At 47.0% G+C, this 9,815-nt stretch overlaps 1 protein-coding gene across 1 annotated transcript; it reads left to right on the top strand.

Moving 5' to 3' along the window:
* Positions 1-209: 209 nt before the first annotated feature.
* Positions 210-7,328, top strand: LOC311515437 (olfactory receptor 52N2-like; the record flags this gene model as incomplete). Its single annotated transcript, XM_084618496.1, has 2 exons — positions 210-253; positions 6,346-7,328. The coding sequence occupies exon 2, from the start codon at positions 6,390-6,392 to the stop codon at positions 7,326-7,328; it is 939 nt and encodes a 312-aa protein (XP_084474622.1). The 5' UTR covers positions 210-253; positions 6,346-6,389.
* Between the last annotated feature and the right edge of the window lie 2,487 nt (positions 7,329-9,815).

Genomic DNA, 9,815 nt, shown 5'->3' with positions numbered 1-9,815 from the left:
GATTGTGTTAAGAGACAAGGAGATTAGAGTCTCAATCTGTTATCTATCAGTCAGTATTTTATAGACTTTTCCCATATCCCCTTTTATTTATCTCCTTTGAAAGTTAACAATCCCAGTCTTTTCAACCTCTCTCTGTATGAGAGTTTCCCCAGCCTCTTGATCATTTTCATTGCTCTTCCCTGAACCCCTCTAGTTCTGCAATATCCTGTGTGAGAAGGGCCCCCCAGTACTACACAGAGGAGTCCAGAGAAAGGTGAAACATTGGCTGACGGATCTCATGGCATAGCATTTACTTTGGATTCCCCATCCCACTCCTCCTGGATCCCAATGTTTTGCTTAGTTTCTGGCCATACTTGCACTGTGAGCAGGGTTCCACAGAGCTGTGTACCATGATGCCCAGCTCCCTGTCCTGAGTTCATACAGTTAAATTACAACCTTGTAAGGTCTTTGAGGAGTTCAATCTTTTCCCTCCAAAGGGCATAAATGTTGCATTTAGTGACGTGGGAGATCATCTGCCATCCTGCTGCCCATTCACCTGGTTTGCTTAGCTCCCTCTGAGAAGTTCTCTGGACTTCACGGTGACCTAAATAATCTGGTGCCATCTGTCAATGTTGCCACCTCACTGTTCAGCCTTTTCCAAATTGTAAATAACTATAAAATGTTTATTGTAATTTGGAAGAAGTGGGGTTTTATTCATCTTGTTAAGTTGCATGTGAGTCTTACTGTCCTATACTATTACCGTGTGTACCGTAGCTTCCCTGTGTACTGCATCAATACTTTGGTGGTGGGAACTGGGTGTGTGATTTTGCTGAGGCCCCCAGGGCAGGTGAGGCTGCCCAGTTATTTGCACCTATGTAACCTGAGACCCAGGAGGGGTTATGAAACCAGGTGACACCTTTTGCCCGGGAAGCGAGACAAACAGAAGGAGGAGGAGCATCAAGGGGGGTGTCAGAGGTCAGGTGGCTGGAAGCTGGCAGTCTGCATCAGGGACTGAAAAAGGGGGAATCCAGGGCATCTGGCTCAGGATTCCCAAGATGGACTTGGCTGAAATTCACTGATGTCTGTAATAGGAAGCTCTGTTCTATGCTGTGTTCTTGTTGATTAGTAAACCTTCTGCTTTACCAGCTGGCTGAGAGTCATGTCTGACTGTGGAGTTGGGGTGCAGGACCCTCGGGCTTCCCCAGGAGCCCCGCCTGTGCAGATTTGCTGCGGGAAGTGCACAGTGTGGAAGAGCTGAATGCTCTGAGGTCAGACCCAGGAAGCTTGAAGCTGTGTAAGATTCTTGTCTTGGAGACAGTATGCTCAGAGAGAGGAGGCATGCTCACCCAGAGTCCTGACTAGTTTCATAGTGAGTAGTTCCAGAGTATCACCCGATGACTCCGTGACAGTAATATATATGGCCTGGTCTACACTATGACTTTAGGTTGAATTTAGCAGTGCTAAATCGATTTAACCCTGTACCCATCAACACGACAAATCCCTTTTTGTCGACTTAAAGGGCTCTTCAAATCAATTTACTTACTCCACCCCCGACGAGGGGATTAGCGCTGAAATCGGCCTTGCCGGGTCGAATTTGGGGTACTGTGGACACAATTCGATGGTATTGGCCTCCGGGAGTTATCCCAGAGTGCTCAGTTGTGACCGCTCTGGACAGCACTCTCAACTCAGATGAACTGGCCAGGTAGACAGGAAAAGGCCCGCGAATTTTTGAATCTCATTTCCTGTTTGGCCAGCGTGGTGAGCTCACCTGCAGAGGTCACCATGCAGAGCTCACCATACAGGAGACCATGCAGTCCCAGAGTCGCCAAAGAGCTCCATCATGGACCGAACAGGAGGTACGGGATCTGATCGCTGTATGGGAAGATGAATCCATGCTGGCAGAACTCCGTTTGAAAAAACGAAATGCCAAAATATTTGAAAAAATCTCCAATGGCATGAAGGACAGAGGCTATAACAGGGACCCGCAGTAGTGCCGCTTGAAAATTAAGGAGCTCAGGCAAGCCTACCAAAAAACCAGAGAAGCAAACGGCCGCTCCAGTTCAGAGCCCCAGACATGCCTCTTCTATGATGAGCTGCATGTCATTCTAGGGGGTGCAGCCACCACTACCCCAACCCTGTGCTTTGACTCCATCCAAGGAGTGGGAGGCAACACGGAAGCGGGTTTTGGGGGTGAGGAAGAGGATGATGAGGAGGAGGTTGTAGATAGCTCACAGCAAGGAAGCAGAGAAACCGGTTTCCCCAACAGCCAGGATCTGTTTATCACCCTGGACCAGGACTCTGTACCCCCTGAACCCACCCAAGGCGAGCTCCTGCACCCTGAAGGTGGAGAAAGGACCTCTGGTGAGTGTACCTTTGTAAATATTATACATGGTTTAAAAGAAAGCGTGTTTAATTATTAATTTGCCCTGGAACTCGTGGCCAGTACAGCTACTGGAAAAGTCTGTTAACATGTCTGGGATGGAGCGGAAATCCTCCAGGGACATCTCCATAAAGCTCTCCTGGATGTACTCCCAAAGCCTTTGCAAAAGGTTTCTGGGGAGGGCAGCCTTATTCCGTCCTCCATGGTAGGACACTTTACCATGCCAGGCCAGTAGCATGTAGTCAGGAATCATTGCGGAATAAAACATTGCAGCATATGGTCCTGGTGTTTGATGGTATTCAAACAACATCCATTCTTTATCTCTCTGTGTTACCCTCAGGAGAGTGATATCATTCACGGTCACCTGGTTGCAATAGGGTGGTTTTAGTAAGTGGACAGCCAGAGGTGCCCGTTCCTGCTGGGCTGTTTGCCTGTGGCTGAACAGAAATCTTCCCTGCTGTTAGCCACGCAGTGGGTGTGTGTGTGTGTGTGAAGCCATCATCCCAGAGAATTGGGTGTGTGTGTGGGGAGGGTTAGTTGGGTTTCTGCTGCACGTGAACCCAGAAACCGCAGCCCCTCCTTTTAAAGGGCCAACCCATTTTTAATGGCCAACCCAATGGCTACTTCATATGGGGAATGAGGGTGCTGCTCTTTGAAACCATTCCCACATGTTATGAAGGTTAAAGAAGCCAAAAGACTGTGGCTTACCATGGCTGCCTGCAAGCCAAATTCTGCTGCCCAGTCCTGTGTGAGTGATCTCTCACACCAAACCGTCATACCCTCAATAAAAGAGGAAAAGTGCGACCTTGTAATGAAAGCACATGTGCTATGTAATGTTAACAGCAAGGTTTACCGTGAAAGAGTGTACACATTGTTCTATGAAAAGTGTCTTTTTTAACTACCACTCTCCCTTTTTTTTCCTCCACCAGCTGCATGTATTTCTCCTTCCCAGAGGCTAGCGAAGATTAGAAGGCAAAAAAAAATGAACTTGTGATGAAATGTTCTCTAACCTCATGCTGTCCTCCCACATTGACAGAGCACAGCAAAATACGTGGAGGCAGACAATGTCAGAGTGCAGGAAAACACAATATGACCGTGAGGAGAGGTTGCGGGCTGAAGATGGTAGGTGGTGTCAGCTTGCTGAAAGAAGGCAGGAGTCAATGCTCAGGCTGCTGGAGGATCAAACTCATATGCTCCAGCGTATGGCTGAGCTGCAGGAAAGGCAACAGGAGCACAGACGGCTGCTACAGCCCCTGTGTAACCAACCGCCCTCCTCCCCAAGTTCCATAGCCTCCTCACCCAGATGCCCAAGAACGCAGTGGGGGGCCTCCGGCCATGCAGCCACTCCACCCCAGAGGATTGCCCAAGCAACAGAAGGCTGGCATTCAATAAGTTTTAAAACGTTGTGTGGCCTTGTCCTTCCCTCCTCCACCACCCCTCCTGGGCTACCTTGGCAGTTATCCCCCTATTTGTGTGATGAATAAATAAAGAATGCATGAATGTGGCAACAATGACTTTATTGCCTCTGCAAGTGGTGATTGAAGGGGGGAGGGGAGGGTGCTTAGCTTACAGGAAAGTAGAGTGTACCCAGGAGGTGGGGGGTTTCCATGAAGAAGAAACAAACAGAACTTTCACACCGTAGCCTGGCCATTCCTGAAACTGGTTTTCAAAGCTTCTCTGATGCACACTGTGCTCTCCTCTACTCTTTGAACTGCCCTGGTGTCTGGCTGCAGGCGATTTGCCTCAACCTCCCACCCTGCCATAAACTTCTACCCCTTACTCTCACAGATATTGTGGAGCGCACAGCCAGCAGTAATAACAGTGGGAATATTGGTTTCACTGAGGTCTAACCGAGTCAGTAAACTGCGCCAGTGCGCCTTTAAACATCCAAATGCACATTCTACCACCATTCTGCACTTGCTCAGCCTGTAGTTGAACTGCTCCTAACTACTGTTGAGGGTGCCTGTGTATGGCTTCATGAGCCATGGCATTAAGGGGTAGGCTGGGTCCCCAAGGATAACTATAGGCATTCCAACATGTGCAACAGTTATTTTCTGATATGGAAAGTAAGTCCTTTGCTGCAGCTGTTGAAGCAGACCAGCGTTCCTGAAGAGGCGAGCATCATGTACCTTTCCCGGACATCCCACACTGATGTTGGTGAAACGTCCCTTGTGATCCACCAGTGCTTGCAGCACCATTGAAAAATACCCCTTGCGGTTTATGTACTTGCTGCCTTGGTGCTCCGGTGCCAAGATAGGGATATGGGTTCCGTCTATGGCCCCACCACACTTAGGGAATTCCCATTGCAGCAAAGCCATCCACTATGACCTGCACATTTCCAAGAGTCACTACAATATCAGCAGTTCAGTGATAGCGTTGGCTACTTACATCACATCAGCCCCCACAGTAGATTTGTCTACTCCAAATTGATTCCTGACTGACTGGTAGCTGTCTGGCATTGCAAGCTTCCACAGAGCTATTGCCACTCGCTTCTTAACTGTGAGGGCTGCTCTCATCTTGGTATTCTTGCGCTTCAGGGCAGGGGAAAGCAAGTCACAAAGTTACATTAAAGTGCCCTTATGCATGCAAAAGTTTCGCAGCCACTGGGAATTGTCCCAGACCTGCAACACTATGTGGTCTCACCAGTCTGTGCTTGTTTCCCGGGCCCAGAGTCAGTGTTCAGTGCCATGAACCTGCCCAATTGACACCATGATGTGCACGTTGCAGGGCCCGTTCTTTGTGAGAAGTCTATGTCCATGTCCTCATCACTCTCGTCACCGCGCTACAGTTGCCTCCTCCTCACCTGGTTTCGCTTTTCTTGCAGGTTATGGGTCTGCATATCCTGTTGGATAATGCGCGCGGTATTTATAGTGCTCATAATTGCTGCAGTGATCTGAGCACCCTATGTTCCCAGTGCAATGGCGTCTGTACTGAAAAAGGCGCGGAATGATTGTCTGCCATTGCTCTGATGGAGGGAGGGGCAACTGATGACATGGCTTACAGAGTTGGCTTACAGGGAATTAAAATCAACAAAGGGGGTGGCTTTGCATCAAGGAGAAACAGAATGGCCCCCTCAAGGATAGAACTCAAAACCCTGGGTTTAGCAGGCCGTTGATTTCATGGAGGGAGGGAGGAAGGGAGGAGAAAATGAATACAAAACAAATCTGGTTTATTTCTTGTTTCGAGCCACTTCCTCTATCTTTATACATCTTGCTGGCAGCAGACGGTGCAGTATGACTGCTGGCCATGGTCGTCTCCTGGCTGCTCATTAGAAGACGGTACAGTAGGACTGCCGGCAGGACTGAATCGCCATGAGACGAAATTTAAAAGGGAAATGACCTGGCTGAGTCACTCCCACGTTTTTCCAGGCGCCTCTGACCGACCTCACCGAGGTTGGATAAAAGAGCACGCTGGAGTACAGTGACGATGGCTACCATACATACAGTCATACCAGACAGTGAGCTGCTGCAGTGTAGCAATGCAGTACCACGTCTGCCAGCACCCAGGAGACATATGGTGACGGTGAGCTGAGTGGGCTCCATGCTTGCCGTGGTATGGCGTCTGCCTGAGTAATCCAGGAAAGAAGGCACAAAACGATTGTCTGCCGTTGCTTTCATGGAGGGAGGGAGAGAAGGGGGGCCTGACGATATGTACCGAGAACCACCCGTGACAATGTTTTAGTCCCATCAGGCACTGGGATTTCTACCCAGAATTAAAATGGGCAGCGAAGACTGCGGGAACTGTGGGATAGCTACCCACAGTGCAACACTCCGGAAGTCGACGGTTGCCTCAGTACTGTGGTCTCACTCCACCGACTAAATGCTGACTAAATGCACTTAGAGCATTTGCATGGGGACACACACAATCGACTGTACAAAAACGCTTTCTACAAAACCGACTTCTATAAATTTGACCGAATTTCATAGTGTAGACATAGCCATGATAAAGTGTTTAAATCTCATTGCTCTTCTTTTCTTCCTTCACAGATACTTTGAGCATTTTGCAGCCTGATTGACACATCAAACTCTTCATGGCAGCTTTCAACCTCACCCCTTCTGGCCCTTCAACATTCATCCTAATGGGCATCCCTGGCCTGGAAGCTGCCCACATCTGGATTTCCATCCCTCTCTTTATGTGCTACATCATCAGCCTGTTGGGAAATTTCATGCTTCTGTTTGTTGTAGGCAAAGAGCAGACCCTGCACAAGCCGATGTACCTGCTGCTCTGCATGCTGGCGCTCACAGACATCAGCTTGTCTACCTCCGTCATACCAAGGGCACTGTGTATATTTTGGTTCAATTTGAAAGGCATTACTATGGGTGGCTGCCTCATCCAGATGTTCTTCCTTCATGCAGTTTCTGTTATGCAGTCAGCTGTTCTCATGACAATGGCCTTTGATCGCTATGTTGCCATATGTAACCCTCTGAGATATTCCACCATCCTCACCAATGCACGGATAGCTAAGCTGGGGCTAGTGGGTTTGATAAGAGCGTTTCTCTTCATTTTGCCCCTGCCCCTGCTCCTGAGCAGGCTCCCATTCTGTGCCAACCGTATTATTCCTCATATGTACTGTGACCACATGGCTGTGGCGAAGATGTCATGTGGAAACATTACAGTCAACAGGATGTACGGCTTGGTGATAGCATTTGTAGTCATTGGGTTAGACCTGTTGCTCGTTGCCCTGTCCTATGGTCTGATCATCAGGGCCATCATCAGAATATCCTCCAAGAAAGCCTGCCAGAAAGCCCTCAACACCTGCACATCCCATATCTGTGTGATGCTCATGTCTTGTATTCTCTTGCTGTTCTCCTCTCTGACACACCGGTTTGGTCAAGGCATAGCTACCCACATTCACATCATCTTGGCAACCCTGTACTTCCTCGTCCCTCCCATGTTCAACCCTATCATTTATGGGGTCAAAACCAAAGAGCTTCGTGAGAAAGTGGGCAAATATACCTGCAGAAGGTGATTGCTGGGGGTAATTATTTTAAACCTGACTGGGAAAATATATTGCCTTGTTAATCAAGGATGTTCTGTCCCAATTTGGGTGAGCTCAACACTATGGAAGTTCACAGTCAGAGTTCCTCACACCTAATGTCTTATAACTCCATCACCAAGCACTGCTCTCTCCGTTGCTGAGTTCCCTCAATCTGACCATCACCTGGTCTCTGTCAGGCATCACTCATCAGTCCCCTCCCCAGCTGAACCCTGTCACTCATCCTTTCTGTTACTTTCACACCAAGAGAATATACTGCAATTTTCTGATGTAAGGTGACTTTGCATTAGACCCTGTGTGAACAGGGTTCTTGATCAGTTCAACAAACTAAAGTTATGCATTCTGATAGCCAAAGACAGATTAAGAAACTACAATGTTGAACTTGTTTATCCTTTGTACAATGATCTAGTCAGAAAGTTTACCTGACTTTTCTACGTCCAATCCTTCAGTATGCCTGAAGGAAATATCAAATGTTTCACTTGAAAGGTGCTAACACAGGAAAGTTGCTGCAGAAATTGAGGACATTGTATTAGAGCCTGATAGTGAGAGTTGTGAAACTGTAGGGTTTTGAGAACTGGACTGTGTTACTGAGCAACTATGAATTAATACAATAGAAGACCACATAGTTAAGGGTTAATTGAAAAGCAGGCTTTTAGATGCAAGGTCAAAATCTAGATGACAGGTTCCCCAATCAGAATGGGAGAAGGAGACAGACATGTAAATAAGTGACAATGAAAGAAGATAAGTGAATGAAAACCATGAGTCCAGATGCTTGTGATATTAGAGGTTTATTGATAGTTAGGAAAAGTGATGGTCCAGTAGGGGTCATTATGACCTATGTGTTTTGCAGAAATTATAAAAGATTAGGTAACACAGTATACTTTGGAGCAGTTTTCTGAATCTATCTTTAGAGACATTTTTCTGGCATCCTTTCTCCCCAGCAGGTGAGCACCAGGCCAATCACTCAATAGTGATCCAGCTGCTAGGTAAATATCTGGAATGGGTTATCTAGGGAAGTGGTGGAATCTCCATCCTTTGAGTTTTTAAGGGCCAGCTTGAGAAAGTCCTGGCTGGGATGATTTAGTTGGGGTTGGTCCTGCTTTGAGCAGGAGGTTGGACTAGATGACCTCCTGAGTTCTCTTCCAACCCTAATCTTCTATGATTTCATGATTCGATAATGTTCTAAACCTATTGCTTATGTCTCTGTGTTCTTAAATCTAATAACCTGCAGTGTTAGACAAGAGCATGCTTACTTGGATTTGATCCTTGATCTACAGAATTGTTGTGTTCTCATTGCTTCATTCCTGACACGGTGAGGAGTGAAATAGTTAAGTTGCCCCTGCTGGGGATTCTGAAAACTCCAGCAAACAGATTTCTGTGTTAAACTATGTCATTCTCTTGGAGTCCAATAACTTAGCACTTTACACAGTTGGTTTTAGAGTCACTTTCAACTGGAACTTTCAAAATACACAATAACAATTCCCTCTGTCAAAGACATCAAAAGTAGGCATAGAGATTTCATCTTGGAGAAGTGAAGTAGTTTGTGAAGCAGATGAAATAGAGATTCCCACAAAATGTCCTGGTGATGGAATCTCATTCAGTGCTAAGTCCTTCATAACCTGGTTCGGCTAATATCTCATTGTTGGCATAGTTTTCTGGATACCTTGGACAGTTAAAACATTAGTGGAGCATTTTGCCTATGGTTCACTAACCTCATACTGAGAACAGTCAAGTAGAGCAGTTTTTGATAGGTCTCGAACACATGGATGCCACTGGGGACAGAAACTTTAGTAAACTTGGCTTGTTTGCTCTTTCATTGCTGGCCATCAGAAGAAGCATTCTACTTCCGATGAAGACTGGGAAGAAGAAATATTGCCTTTTAGAAACTAACAGTAACAAATTAATTCAACTCAAAATATGGACTTTGACTACCATCATTGAATGCAATTACAAATTAATAACATAATAATCTTACTGTTATTTTTACACTACATATATTTTGGGCTTCTTTTGGGCTATTTTAAAAACTGTTATCCACCGCATTTTTGTTTCAAATACCTGCCAACCCTCAATCAGGATACAAGTACCAGTACCAGCAGCTCAGAGCTCTGTGGCCTCCACCTGAAACCCAGCATCTGAGAGGTCCAGAGCTCCTGAGGCATCCCCAGCATCACAGAGTTACAGGGGTCTCCACCACCTGTGCCATCTCAGAGCTGATGGTCCCCCTGCCACCCGCAGTGGCAGAGAGCTTCTAGGTCCTTGGCCAACTATGGCAGCTGGGAGCTCGGGGCCACACTAGCTCACAGCTATGGCTCTCCAGCCCCTGAGCTGAAGTGAAAAATGTCATGGAGGTCTCTGAAAGTCACGGAATCTGTGACATAATCTTATCCTTAGCCAACCCTGTGAACAACTCGCTGCGGTGAATGGGGAAGTGGTGGAACCCCAGCGACTGAGGCAGTG

This window comes from Lepidochelys olivacea (genome assembly GCF_965140295.1).
Source record: "Lepidochelys olivacea isolate rLepOli2 genome assembly, chromosome: 1".
NCBI classification, from domain to species: Eukaryota; Metazoa; Chordata; order Testudines; family Cheloniidae; genus Lepidochelys; species Lepidochelys olivacea.
The sequence above is the reverse complement of the archived record's forward strand: the minus strand, read 5'-3'. Positions and strand labels throughout refer to the sequence as shown.